Source organism: Sinocyclocheilus anshuiensis, unplaced genomic scaffold, assembly GCF_001515605.1.
Source record: "Sinocyclocheilus anshuiensis isolate Anshui unplaced genomic scaffold, SAMN03320099.WGS_v1.1 scaffold373, whole genome shotgun sequence".
Taxonomy (NCBI): domain Eukaryota; kingdom Metazoa; phylum Chordata; class Actinopteri; order Cypriniformes; family Cyprinidae; genus Sinocyclocheilus; species Sinocyclocheilus anshuiensis.
The window spans coordinates 1,322,721-1,338,529 of record NW_015537962.1 but is presented as its reverse complement, the minus strand read 5'-3'; the positions used below and the strand labels follow the sequence as shown (position 1 = coordinate 1,338,529).

General features: G+C 38.2%; 1 protein-coding gene across 1 annotated transcript in view; it reads right to left on the bottom strand.

The window, feature by feature from the left end:
• Window positions 1-15,809, bottom strand: part of LOC107667373 (SH2B adapter protein 3) — a 62,666-nt gene that overhangs the window by 34,953 nt on the left and 11,904 nt on the right. Inside the window, 1 exon segment of the mRNA XM_016459023.1 lies at window positions 4,305-5,294. Coding sequence (XP_016314509.1) covers window positions 4,305-5,267 — 963 coding nt within the window. The 5' untranslated portion in view covers window positions 5,268-5,294.

Sequence of the window (15,809 nt, the reverse complement as noted above, 5' to 3'; positions counted from 1 at the left end):
AGAATTGCAAGATATAAACAGAATTGTGAGATATAAACAGAATTGTGAGATACAAACAGAATTGTGAGATACAAACAGAACTGTGAGATATAAACTGCATTGTGAGATATAAACTGCATTGTGAGATATAAACTCAGAATTGTGAGATAAACAATTGCGAGATATAAACACAGAAATGCAAGATATAAACAGAATTGTGAGATATAAACACAGAATTGTGATACAAAAATAATTGTGAGATATAAACTGAATTGCGAGATATAAACACAGAAATGCAAGATATAAACAGAATTGTGCGATATAAACAGAATTGTGAGATACAAAAAGAATTGTGAGATATAAACTCAGAATTGTGAGATACAAAAAGACTTGCGAGATATAAACAGAATTGCAAGATATAAACTCAGAATTGCGAGATAAACAATTGCCAGATATAAACTAGTGCTGGGCGGTATACCGGTTCATACCGAATACCGGTGTTTATTTTTGTTATGATATGAATTTTGAAAATACCGCAATACCGGTATATGTCACTTAAACAACGTTCGGAACGCGACACTGTTTGAAAGTGGTGTTGCACTGTGGTGCTGTATGTGTTGTATGTGTTACTAAGCGTGAAAGTTCCGAAACTGAAGCTGTAGAACTAATAGAACGTGAAGAACTCATCAACTACACTAACAGTTTTACGACTTTTTTTTTGCAAAAATAGACAAATCTATTGGATATTTGTCCCTATTTTCCTCATAGAAATTAATAAAAATCAAAACAGTGCTTGGTTTTCCATCAGTACTAGTGGGCATGGCATACTCTTTGGCTAAGACTGATTGACAGTTGACTGTGTCAGGCATTGGAAATACAAGTGCAAAGGAGATTGCAATTCCATTTGAATTTTGTGAGGGTTGAAGCAGGACGTGGAGAAAGTGAAATAGCAAATGAGTGATTTTCTATTGTTATTCCAAAATGACAGGGTCACAACTCGTAAGACATTGGAAATGCAATTGCAAATGGACTTTGCGTTTCCATTTAAAATTCGGCAGACATGTTACATACACGGAAAAGAAAATGGAAATACAAATGTGCGATTTGCAATTGCGTTTGCATTATGTCACAATGTATGCGTCGACAAATTGAAAATGCAATTGCAAATACAATTTGCAATTCCTTTTGAATAGGGCTGCACGATAAATCGCATGCGATATTTAACACGCATCTTATGAGTAAAGCCGGTTCTGTAATCAGCGGTAAATCTCCATCACCTGCGGGCTTTCACATTGAGCAGCATTGACTACACAGAGCCGTTGTTCACAGGCAAGGTGCGCAAAACCACGTTCATATTCGCGCGATTTTTTGCACAGCTCGTCGGTGAACAACGGCTCTGTGTAGTTAATGCTGCTCAATGTGAAAGCCCGCAGGTGATGGAGATTTACCACTGATTACAGAACCGGCTTTCTGACAAGATGCGCGTTAAATATCTCATGCGATTTATCGTGCAGCCCTACTTTTGAATATTGTCCAGAATATCATTCCATAGACGAGACATATTTGAATATATCTGAATGAAATTGAAATTTTTATTAACTAAAACAATGTAGCTCTTGAATCTCATTTTATGTATATAAATATAATGCTTCAAGACAAGACACACCAGATTCCATACCAAAATTAACAAATCTAATTGGGTGATTTGTCATTGACGTCAAAATTCATGCAACACATCCTAATGTGCCATATATTAATGTAAATGATTACAGAATTTTCCAAATTTCCATTTGAATTACTTTGCCAAGTTTTAAATAGGCTAGTTGACCTCCTTCAAAATAGGGCTGCAACAAACGATTATTTTAATAATCGATTAATCTAACGATTATTAGAAAGATTAATCAACTAATCATCGATTATTTCACTGATTCATCAGTATAATTTGAATATTCAGCTTTTGCAATTAGTTAAAATATTGAGTTATACATATTCTAGCAAATAAAGGTAATCATTTCAGCTTTTGAGAATCATATTATGTAATTACAATTATTATACAATTAATTTATACAAATAAATATATTTGGCACACAAAATGGGATGACAGAGAAACTCTCTCATTCACCATTTAATTAGGTATATGAAAAGCTGACACATCATTCTGCCTAATTTCTTCTTCTGTAAGTCATATGGATAAGAAACAAAATAAAGGTACAGTATGTGATGAGTAGGGCTGTCATGATTATGAAATTTGGCTGACGATTAATTGTCTAAAAATAGTCACAGTTTTTGCGATTAATTGTCTGTTTTAGGGCTTTGGCGATTATGCCGATTATCACGATTAGGCTAATTGTCTGTTTTTTATGGCTTTCATAATATAATTGTGATTATTTTAAGAGTTCAGTAAATAATTATGATGTTATCGTTTAATGTTTTTTGAATTATTATTTTGCAGTGTAAGATTACATAGAGTATTCAAAATTCTAAGAATCGGCCAATACCGATCCAACACCAGCGCTATTTTTTTTTTACACCACTACAGAATATCAATACTGTGTTTGTGGAACTAATGGTCACTCTTTTTTTAAACCTTTTGTTAAACAATCCACTAAATACTCACTTCCTCATTACAGAGAAAAACTACATTTGAATAAAAATATACAAGCTATGAAATTAAACTAGCTGACTGTATAATTTAACAGCAAAAACAATATCTTGAAAAAAATCTTTGGTGCACATTATACAATTTAAACATGTTTATTCTGTTAACTATTTGTATTCTTACAAAATACATTCATGAAAATAAGATAGAAATCATGAGAAAAATAAAAGCTTCTAATAATCTTTTTGTGTGCAAAACTTTGATAATGTGAAGCACTTCAAACAGAGCGGCACAAAGCTCTTATGCACATCTAGAGTGCAGAAAGGTGCACTTGAAGCAACATGGAGTCGCAGCGCTTATGCACATCTAGGGTGCAGAATGATGTGCTTGAAGCAACATAAGTCACAGTGCACTGCACTCCACATGGTACAAACAAAGAGAAGAGAAATGAGAGAGCAATGAACTCCAGCAAGATGTCATTTTATGCGAATCCCCAGACCTTTATCAACACATCAATTACTATAATGGGAATATATCATCTTGAAGAGAGAGTTTTACCGTGCTGACTGTCATAACAGAACGTGACATGCTGTTTGAATGCTGAGCGGAGAATCGCAGCAGAAGGAATTATATTTACATCATTACATAATTTCTGTAAACTTACATTTAACAATGTAAATATAATTATGTCCCTCACATTAAGATATGGAATGGCTTCAGATGATATAGGCTATACAGTGCATGAAAACCAAACTGGTGCTTTTCGGTTTCTTTTGGTGTAGGACTCCCCCTTGTGCCGTATAAAAAGCACAATAGTCGCGGTTGTCTGAAACAATTAGACGGTTATTTAATTATCGCGACAGGCCTAGTGATGAGACGTTTTATTTTTGGATAAACTATTGTATTCACAACATAATCTCTCTTAAAATACCTTATAGGGTTATGATAATTAAAACAGTCCTGAGCTAGATCAAGCTTTGATCTTTACAAACCAAACAATCGCTTTAATTAATTTTTTCCCCCACTAATAAAAAGATTTTATCATTAGCTAGCTCCACACTGGAGAACTGCTTTATAACAGAAAATCAAGTTGTAATTCTAACTGAAAGCTACACTGACTATGGCTTTTCATGTTTAATACTGTAAAGCTGCTTGATTTAATCTATTGCATAAAGTACTATAAAACGTGATGTCAACATCCACATCGCTGTAATCAGATGTGTTCTTAACTGCTGCTTTCTCACCGCTGTCAGTTTTTGTTGTGTTTATTTCATTATTGAGAGGAAAGCGCGCAACATATATTTACACATTCATCCAAGCGCAGCTTAGCAGCTTCAGGTTCGGCTGCGTTTGCTCTGAACTGAAGCGCTGTGTCTTCTTCTCTTGAATTGCATCCAGGAGGGCTGAATTACAGTCTTGCACTACAGCGCCACACTGGTCAAACCGCATTATTGCATACTCTTACATTAGGTCATATGAGATCAAACGACTACTACACAACAAAAATATTTGTCGACAATTTTTTATTGTCGACGTTGTCGATAATGTTGACTAATCGTTTCAGCCGTACTTCAAAAAATAGGCTAATCTAAACTAAAAGATCTGACCAATATACCAAGCTATTATAAGCCAACAAGTACTACCAACTCTGAGAAATACAACGATCAAATCAGGCCAAAAACAATAGTAGAAGTCACTCTTGAAAGATCTCGAAAGTTCACCTTACCTTAGGTGGGTCATAGAGCTCCAGCTGGTACCTCTCACTAGTGGTTTGTTCGTTGATCCTCCTGACCTGCAGGCGGCAGCGCAACCAATGCGGGGATGTGTCTGAGATAGTGTCATCCACCTCCAGGTACCTCAGCTGCCCCTCTTTACAAACACTTCCTGTCTCTTGCCTCCGTCTCACAGTTCGCAACGGATTCCATCGTTCCCACCGCGCACCCTTCTGCGAGGTGCGATGGGCGGGTACCTGCACAGTCTGAGGTGGGGTTTGAGAGCTGCATTCAACACTCGCCGAGGGTCCGGCCCCTTTGATCGAATCCTCCCTTGGGAAACCACTTGAGGATTCGTCAAGTTGCAGGGATTTTTTAAAGAATCGGCATACGCTTTCTCGAATGCCCCTGACGGAAAAGTGGGTTATGTCACTACGGGAAGGAAAGGGAAACAAAGGGGGAGAATATTGTTCAGACCCGGTCCTCCGCTCCGGGTGTTCATCTTCCTGGCTATGATGCCGCGTTCTATGTGTAGTGTCTGCAGGAGAGCAGCGCAGCAACTGCTCCTGTTCCCTAGGGACGCCGGCGGCATCTGGTTTGGGTGCCAACACGGCAACTAGCGGAGTCACTCCTGGCCGCACGGTCTCCCGGTAGTCCAGCACCCCTGAGAAGGAAGTGATGCGTAAGCGGGCAGTCATGGGCAGTAAGGGTGGTGGTGGCGGCAGACGTGGGGCAGGTTCTGCATCTTTAGCCACCTCGCTGCTGAAGTGGTGCTGGAAGAGGGCGCTGAACTGCTTCGAGAAACTTTCCGGCGGGACCACATCCTGCACCGGCCGCTCTCTGACGAAGCGCCGGTAGTGCTGGGCAAGTTCTCGGGCTGTGGTGCTGGCATGCAACTCGCAGAACTCCCTCCATCCACAAGGAGGTGCTACGAACGGTGCAGTGCTCGTGGTCTGCTGGACAGTGTTACCATTCATTGCAGTAACCAGCACAGCAGGGAATCACTGCGAACAACAAATGAACAACATCAAAAATTGCATCAATAAGCAATAAATTATGAAACTGTGCTATATTGTGTCTAGGGTTGCAAAGAGGCAGAACATTTCTAGTAAATTCCTGGAAACTTTCCAGGATTTTTTGGAAGTTTTCAGAAACTTTAGAAAAATTTCCAGAAATTCACCACCCCTTTGCAACCCTAACTGCGTCAACTAAAGTATATTATGTATGGCTGCGTTCACAATATAGCACTGCCTCAAGTTAATAATAAAATTATCAAGTTCACACTTCATTTAAGCCTTATTTTGAAGCTAATTCAGTATGTTCAAGCAAAGGTTAACACATGGACTCTATGGGTGCTGCATATTAATACTGAAAGTAATTTGCAGTAGCAAAACAACCATACGTTATTCATTAATGTTATTCATTGCTTATATGCAAACTAATAATATGTTTATAATTGGATTGATGGCTAAATAGGATTTAAAAGTCTTCATGCAAACACCACAATCAATTCAATTGAGCTTGATTCAAATGAAATTTTAGCCAAGTTGAGGGGCGTCGAAGAACTTAGGGCCAGATGCTTGCGCCAGCGCAAACCCTCTTTTGACGTTAAAAAAATTAGCGCTGAAAAGGCGTGGACATTCATTTTTGCAGCTGACCTTATTGCATATGCATTTGTAGGAGTTTCCCTTTCAAGAGCAAAATTTATGGGAGGAGAGTATTTAAATGAATCACACAGCATGATTTAGTAAGGTTTGCAGTGATCAACTTACTGGTATTTTACTGGAGAAAGCATGTCTTAACAATTTGCACCTGTGCTGCTAGTAGATTACACGAATTTATTATCATTGGCTCTGCTTGCTTCTTTATTTTGAGCATTGTCAGTAAATCACTTGCAGAACTCCCCATTCTACTCCCATCAGCATCCTATCCTGTTTTTAATTAGAATAAATTCTATATATTGTGTTATAGAGATTGGTTTTCATATCTTATCATATAAAACTTCATTATTCTAGTGAGTGTGAACAATCTATCTCTTTGTTTACACTGCACATCTACTGATGTAGGAATCTGTGTACCGAAACTGTTCAATGAATCCAACTTTCTATGAACACTAACAAAGCGTATCAGTTTAGCTCATCACCACATTGCTGACGACATCTCTTGAACTCAACTGGCACGATACAGATTCTTCACTTTTACTCACTCACTCATTCAGCTCTCCAGTACAGGAAGAGAGTGACTAATATCGCTCATGCTGCTTATCTGTAAGGACATCTTTGATGTAAAGAGGAAGACTGAGGAAGTTGAAAGTGTCAAAGGCATCTGATACGAGTCACCGACGGGTGGAGCAAACCACCTTCAGAATCAGATCACAGACGCCATTTGCAGCCAGGGGACATTTTCGTTTGAAGCTCAAAAAAAAAAAATCAGCACATGGGTGCCGAGCTTCACCAGATGTATTGCGACACAACTGGAACCAATCTCCCCATTCTCATTCCCCACATTCTCATTTACCAGTGCGTGGCCATCTCGGATGCCTGTGAACGTTTAACTCTGCGTGAGAAGTAAATGCGTTCTTAAAGTTCTGTTGGAAGCCCTGAAGCATGACAAAATGAAGGTTTAGTACATGAAAAAAGCAATAGATCAGAAAAACCACAACACTTGCATATTCAGAGAGAAAAAAAAAGATGAGGGGCCCATTCTATAGATGGCACCACATGCTCTTTGCTCTCTTATTGGGTGACAGGAAGCATTAACCTACACAAGGAGAGGAACACCTATCACACATTTAGCTGTTTTCTTTGGTGTGCAAAGTTCTTTTTTGACAAGACAAGCAAAACTGATCGCAAACGTCTTTGAGATGTTTTGCTGGTGTGGTGGTTTGGACACAAGGCTTCCTAACTTGCTTAAAGGAATGGTTTGCTCAAAAATGCAAATTTTAATTTACAACATTATATACCACAATCCTCATTTTTGATGGAAGTCAACCTGAAATGGTTTTATATATTAAATAATCATGTGGTAAAGCCAATTTTGTGGTAATTCATTAAATGAATTCACTAGAGATGCACCGATCGATCGGCCAGGGATCGGAATCGGCCGATTTTCCTCATGATCGGCCGGTCAGTCTCACTTTTCAGATTTCGAGCCTATCTGTTTTGTTACCAGCGGCACAGGCAATAACGTCAGCTGCGCATTCTCGCTCTCTTCTCTCCGACGACCCCTTCTCTCTCACACACGTCTCATTCGCTCCGGTTAAATAGTGCTTGTATTGTGCATTATTTTAGTCATTCCCGCAGGTTTCGCGCTTATACCAAACGCACGGGCACCACCACTGATCTATATTAGTATATCTATATCCGCGCTCAGTCTCAAATAGCTTGTGAGCCACAAATACCAAAATGAGTGGCTAACTGCGCTAAAACCACAAATAAATGCAATAGAATAAAGAGAGCTATGAAACTAAGTTTTTCAGGTTAAGTAAGTTTTTATTCAGTTAAGAAATACTACAGAAATTAATCAAATGTAAAATAACACTGGATGTGTTATTTTACATTTGATTAATTTCTGTAGTATTTCTTAACTGAATAAAAACTTACTTAACCTGAAAAACTTAGTTTCATAGCTCTCTTTATTCTATTGCATGTATTTGTGCTGTTGTTTGCAATTTTTTTTATTTGTTCTTATTTTATTACTGTCTTTTTACTCGTGTTTTTTTATGAAAATAAAACTTTGCATTGAAGAAAAGTAGATTTTTGTTTGTATATGCTGTCAATTATAGTTCTTAGAAAGAAAATAGGAATCGGCAAAAATCGGTATCGGCAGATCACACTAACAAAAAATCAGAAATCGGAATCGGCCAAGAAAATTGCAATCGGTGCATCTCTAGAATTCACAAATGAAAATTACAGGTTATTTTCCATTTGTATTTTTGAACTTTATGGGCGCAAACCGAAAATCAAGATTATTCAGAGCAAATGTGGAGAGCCATTCACACAAAATGTATTTTTGTATCTAAAAATGTAAGATGTAGGGCAGTGTAACGGACAGAAAAAATTGATATACCCTCTAATCACTGCAAAACCAGTTTGGTTTTGGTTTGAGGCATGAAATCAAAATCAAACGAAACCCTAAATCAATTGTTTTTTTTGTTTTTTGAGGAAAAAACATTTTTCTTTGGAAGATATTGGCATCATTTATATACCCTCTTGTCATTGCAATGTGTTTGGAAAATCATGCAATAATGTTCTATTTACAGGTTTGGAAAATCATGCAATCATGTTCTATTTCAACCAACCAACAAGACTTTCTTGGTCAACCAGCATCAGACTAGCACCTAACCAAAGTCATGCGCTGATGTTTTCAGCAGAATTCGTGACATACATGGTGTTTACAGCACGGGACATCCTGCGGAGCGCATGCTCTCGCCACGCGCACTCATGCTGTTGTTCAGAGCACATGCCGTGTGACGGGGTCCCGCCCCCTGCGCTGGCCCCTGGGTGTTCGTTCTATCAGTGATCATCCGGCCCACTAATGACTCAGCAACCTCCAAACAGACTAACATCACTTCCTCTCCGGCCGTCTCTCTGCCCCTTCCTCATCCCTCACATGCATGCATGTTAAATTCCCGTTCTTGTAATACTTCCATCATTCTGCTTTCATTTCATCCTCACTGCACTATTTCTCCCATCTTTAAACCTCTACATACTCGCGCAGCCACTTCATTGTTCTCATACTTTTAACCCATTTCCTGTTTCATGCCATTAGCTTATTCATTTCACTCACTTATCTTTTCCTCTCTCCTAATACTCTACATTTGTAGTCTTAACTACCCTGGTAATGCTCTTTCTGGGCCTAAATATAAGTCTTAGATAGGATTTAGGCCTAAATTAACAGCATAATCCATAATATAGTTATTTTATGTAAATCGACCTCAAATTGTTTTATATATTAAATAATCATGTGATAACGCTAATGTTTTTGACAATCCATTGAATTAAATATTTTTCAAATGAAAATTACAATTCATTTGCCTATTTTCTATTTGTATTTGGAAAAAACGCATGCGTTTTTTAAAAGTTGAACTTTTAACTTGAGCAGCGTACTTTTTAGAACGCTGTATCATGCGAAAGACACTGCAAATGATGCAAGATGTGAGTGCAACGGTTAAAGACGTCCATGTAGCTTATGTTTACATGGAAAACAATGGAAAAGCAGTTCAGTGGAATGCAAAAACATGTTCTGTATGAACAGTCACTAAGTCTGGCATCAGTACAAATGCATCTTCGTGCTATACAAAACTCGAGGTAAAATCATATGACTAAAAAACTGCATTAAAAACATTGTAAATAACTAATATTTGCAATTCTCTAACATTTGAATGTGTTATCACTGTGATTGGCTGCTGTGGTTGGTTACCATGCCATTGCTATGTGGTTGCTAAGGTGTCCTGATTGTTTTAGTCATTATATATATATATATTAGGGATGCAACAATAAAGTTAGCCCACGGTTCAATACATACCTTGTTTTTTTTAACCATGGTTTTTGGTTTTTGGATGGCTTGTTTTTTGTGATTTACGATGCGATTTTTAAAACACACACACACAAAACTCCTGTACACTTCTGTACACTGGAGAAAAACATAGATTATCATGTCTACTTTAAATTTCCTTTGAGAGAAGTATTACTTTTTTCTATTTTTCCCAAAATAGGATGCATTGGCCATTATTGAGCACTATAAACACATGTAATGTCATTCATACTGGAAGCCGGATGGCGCCCTCTCACAGAAACTCCACATATGCAAGAGCAGAAGTAACAGAACTCATGGCGCTCCAGGAAATCTGTAATATGGACAAAAGCATCCAGCTATCACTGTAACTGAATAAAAAGAATGTAAAAACGTTTTGAATGATGAAACAAGAAGACACTAAACACTCGACAATGTATAGTTCATCTGTGTTCTTCAAGCCATCTTGGGTATTTTCATAAAAATTAAGTGTATTTATAATCCATTGCTAATCGACATAGCCTTTTTTACAGCATAGAACATTTTCTGCCTCAATTCTCTGATAAGGCAGTTATTCTTATAATGTGAAAATAAACCACAGATTAACACTGTTTCATAAAACTGCACTTGTTTTGAAATTTCTGATGAAAAGTCCATTTTGAATCACTAATGAAAATTATTTAAATACTTTTTCTATTTTTTCTATTCTTCATCCTTTTTTAAATCAAAAATCATTTTTTTAATCCTTATGCCAAAAAAAAAGAAGAAAAAAAGCCAATATGTCTGTATAATTTAACACATATCATGGACAGAAGAAACCGCTCCAAATCCACTGCTCTATTAACACTGTCTCAAACATACACACACACCCCCCGTTCAGAATCATCATTCAAGCCAAACACTTCTTCAACTTAGTGCACTGGTGTAATTTCCTTGCTTTGTATTCCAATTCAACTTTAAGTCCATTACATTTGCAACATCTAATTCCCCGGCTGGGGTCTTTGGAAGCTCGACACACAAAGCGAGTTTCCTGTACTGTAGGGTCGTGATAATAAAAGCAGTGCCCAGATGATACAGAATCTCAGAAACTGATTTCATACACGTAATTTTGCTGAATCAGAGAAAACGCAAACCTCATGCCTGCTTCCTCCTCATGACTCGACGAGTGTGCAAACAACACGGCACGAATACTTCGAACAAGCATGGGAACTTCTTTATAACAAGACACAAAAATAAAGAGTGCGGGAAGCAGACAGGCAGTGGGCTTATTCACAGAAACAGGAAACCCTGCCCTGCCTTAGTGACCACTTTCTTATACACACACACACCATTCACATGCAGATATGAAATTTGACTTCAAGGTTTTAGGCGTGACAGGTCTGGTAGTTAAAGCAAAACTTAAATAAGACGTTGAGGTGGGGTCGATAACACCATATCTTTACATTTAAATTTGAGCTTGAATTGAGTTTTGTGCAATTAATTATTACAAAAAATAACAATACATCATTTACACAATTAATAATTCCTCCTTTTTGAGTGCGCATGCAACTAACCTTGCCAAACTTATCAAGCGCAACCATGTTATTGCATATGAAAACAGCTGAATCAAACTGAATGCAACAGAGCGCGACATGTTTTTCAAAGTTCACTACTTTTAACTTCACAGAACAACTTAAAAAAGGTGTTCATGACGTGAGATGCTGAAAAACAGTGAGGCACAACACAAAGATGCGCAAATGAGTCTAGTGTTAAAGGTCCCATGACATGCTGCTTTTTAGATGCTTTTATATAGACCTAAGTGGTCCCTAGTACTGTATCTGAAGTCTCTTTCCCGAAATTCAGCCTTGGTGCAGAATTTCAGCCACTACGAGCCAGTCCCACAATGAGCTTTCCTTAGGACGTGCCATTTCTGTGTCTGTAGCTTTAAATGCTAATGAGGAGGAGAGAGGCGGGGCAACTGCCATGCTTCGCTCGTTTGCAAGCCATGATGTCTCTCGAGGAAAAAAAAATATTGCGCTCGCCTCGCACGGTAGTAGCTTATTTTCTCATGGGCGGGCCAAATTCTCTGGGCGGGCAAAGCAGAGAAAGGGGAGGTAACCTTTCCCCGTATGACGACATAAAGGGAAGATTCCGGATTGGGCCATCTGAGCTTTCATTTTCTCAAAGGAGAAGCAGGATACCCAGGGCTCGGTTTACACCTATCGCCATTTCTAGCCACTGGGGGACCATAGGCAGGCTAGGGGAACTCATATTAATGTTCATATTAAAAATATTAAAAAACCTCATAAAGTGACATTTTCATGCCATGGGACCTTTAAAGGTCTACCTTGGCCAGACCAACAAACTTGGATCACTGGGGACTAAAAGCCAGTGTTAAAGGTGCTGTATATAATTTTTTGACAGTACTAAGCATAAAAAATACCATAATACATTTGCAGATATTTAAGAAACATGCTAAGTTCACATGTTTTGTTCTCCGAAAAACAATGCTACAGCCAGTAATTCTGCTTTGAAATGTGTGTTCCGTGTCGGGTTGTCTTTGTTTTGGTCTGGGTGATTCCGCCCATTGCCAATTTACCCAAAATGATTTTTTTGACACCCTGGGTCGTCAGTTGGTGGAAAACACAGCGTATCACATCCATGGAAGCCAGCAAACAAACCGATTCTACCTGACCTAAAACGCCTCAGCATCCATCTAAAAAACACTATTTTTCGAGAGCTGGTCCAAAACTGTGGAATGACCTCCCTCATAGTATTAGATCCGTTAATTCACTACCGGTTTTCAAAGCTGTGTTAAAAGCACATCTTTTAAAGACTAATGAGGAGTTGTTGTGATGCAGGTTTAGTTATTTTAAATTGTATCCATGTTTTTATGTGATTTGTGTTGTTATTTGAGACTATGCTTGTTTTTATGTAATTTTATTGTGATATTGTGAAGCACTTTGGGCAACCTGGTGTTGCATTAAACTGTGCTATATAAATAAATAAATAAACAAACAAACAAACAAACACTTTGACCAGAGGCATATTAAAATGCAGATAAATCAACTCACAGTGTACAGCTGGTCAACTTCCATTGTCATTTACGATCGTACCTGTTGCGTGTCCTCAATCTGGCAACCCGTGTGAGCATCGCGTCTGAGGAGCAGTGAGCGGGAAAAACAACGCTACGATATTTTGAATCTGGACTGCAGTACCCATTTCAACCACTGGTTGTCAATATTACATACTGTACCTTTAAGCTTATGTTCAATGATCTGAAATAAAAGAAAAAATACATTGAGTCCTTAAGACACTTTTTTTTTTTTTTTAAATATCTCTTCAGTGATTTACTCTTCTTTGCCGCAATAATATCCAACTGGAGTTTTTCATATCACAATACTGATACATGCAATTAATTGTGATCAATTTGATGAATTCATCAGCATATCGTTCAAATAATTCAATTATTTTAAAAAAATTAATCAAAGTAATCAACATGGGAGGAATGGTTTGTAAACAGCCAGAGCAGCAGGATACGAAAAAGAAGGGGCTCTTGGGATTGTTTTCCCCTTTGCCTTCATTGCGTTTACGTCACATTTCCGGTGACCTAGCTGGCCACACTGTCCAGACATTGTTTATGCCCACCATGTCACCAGCATGCATTCTCACACTCATTATGCTCAGAAACACAGAAAAAGAATATTTCTTAATTTTTCTTTTTTTCAGGGTAGTTTAAAAAGATAAACAAATATTTAATTTTTTACTTATTTATAATTATTTTTAATGTTTAATTCAATTTAATTTATTTTTAATAATAATACATTTTCAATAAAATACAAGTGACATCTGCCTGTGAAAAAGTCACAGACACAAATTAATGCTAGGTTCTTGTCGTGCAGTTGCTAGGGTGTTTCTAGGCGGTTACTAGGTTGTAGTGCTGGGCGGTATACGGTTCATACCCGAATACCGGTGTTTATTTTTGTTATGATATGCATTTTTAAAATACCGCAATACTAAGAATATTAAGAATGTCGCTTAAACAACGTTCGGAACGCGACACTGTTTGAAAGGTGTCCCATTTGTCGCTTACTGATCATTTGGAATTATAAATATGAGCGTAGTTCATATCACATGCACTTTTTTTTTTTTTTTAGTTTGTTACTCAGACGCAGGCAGTGCGCTGCATGAGACAAAAAAGTAATATAGCCAAAACAACCGCATAGCTGCTCTTTAGTGTAGATTCATGTTGATTTTATCAGATGATGCCGCGATTATAAATGAGAGTGACTCCTGGTTAACATGTATTAAAAGGGGTCGTGTTTAGTCACTATTTAGTGTGGTATTTTTTGACAATATTCTCTCATCATGACAGTAAAATAGGGCATTCTAAGTCAATATACTGCAGTATTTCCTTTCTCAATCAGTAGAAAATATGGTTAACACCCGGTCATGCATGAAAAAAAAAAACACCGTCATATACCATGAAAACGGTCTAATTTTGAAAAATACCGTGATATAAATTTTTTGTCATACCGCCCAGCACTACTAGGTTGTTCTGAGGGTTGCTTTCTGGCCCGAATCCAAACAGCCCAAAGTCTCTATGATTTTCTAGAGCCGGATTCACAAAACATCCTTAAGAATAAAAAAATGTCTATTTTTTCTTATTTTCCATAGAATGCAAAAATCACTTTTATAAGGTGGTTGAACACAGTTGTGTGGCCGCAGTCAGTGTGTGAAAACAACCAGCCTATAATGGTAAAAATTCACCCGCTCATTTTTTTATAATCTCAATAAATCATAAACGGTCTCTCCAAACGAGCGGTTCCAGATTTCTCCCTACTATGATGTCATACTCGGGGGGAAAGTCCCGCCCATTTGTGATGATCTCTGCCCTATTAGCATAGATACAGCCCTGAGTGAGAAGCAGCAGTCCGCCATTACTTTTTTCTTGCTATAGCTGCTGGAGATACAATGTCAGCTCCAAAGAGCCATTACAAGTGTCCTGTGTTGGGATGCACCAACGAACATACCATAGAATGCAAAAATCACTTTTATAAGGTGGTTGAACACAGTTGTGTGGCCGCAGTGTGTGAAAACAACCAGCCTATAATGGTAAAAATCCACCCACTCATTGTTTTATAATCCCAATAAATCATAAACAGTCTCTCCAAACTAGCAGTTCCAGATTTCTCACTATGACGTCATACTCGGGGAAGTCCCGCCCATTTGTGACGCTCTCTGCCCTATTAGCATATACACAGCCCTGAGTGAGAAGCAGCGGTCCGCCATTACTGTTTTCTTGCTGTAGCTGCTGGAGATACAATATCAGCGCCAAAGAGCCATTACAAGTGTCGTGTGTTGGGATGCACCAACGAACATAGGAGTCTCCATAGACCGCTGAGGACACAGTGGTTAAATTAAATTTTCGAAGGAAATGTCTCAGAAAAAAACGGAAAAGTCCTATATGTTTGTGCTAATCATTTTACGCTGGACTGCCTCACAAATGAGGGTCAGTTCAGCACAGGAGTTGTGCAAAGATTGCTTCTGAAAGAGGGATCGATACCAACGCTTTGTGCGCAAACGTCCAGACTCCAGACAAAGTAAGCATCACGCGTCATATTTTGTTTTCCAAAAGAGCTTCTTGGCTCTCTGTAAGGCTAATGTTGCTAAAGCTACCATTGTCTCTGCCTGTTTTCACTGATGCTGCCTTCACGTGCTACCAGAATGATCGTAAATAGGAATGTGGTAGTTAAAAATTGCATTTGGAAGCAATATGAAGTCAGTAACACGGTCACCACCAGTAAAACCGTAACACCGGTATGCCGGAGCATGAGCTCTTGAAGCTCCGCCCTCTTCTGAAAAGGGAGGTGGGAGCACCAGCTCATTTGCATTTAAAGGGACAAACATAAAAACGTCGAGTTTTGGCTCATACCCTAAAAGTGGCAATTTCAACAAGCTATAAAAAAATTATCTGTTGGGTATTTTGAGATAAAACTTCACATACACACTCTGGGGACATCAGA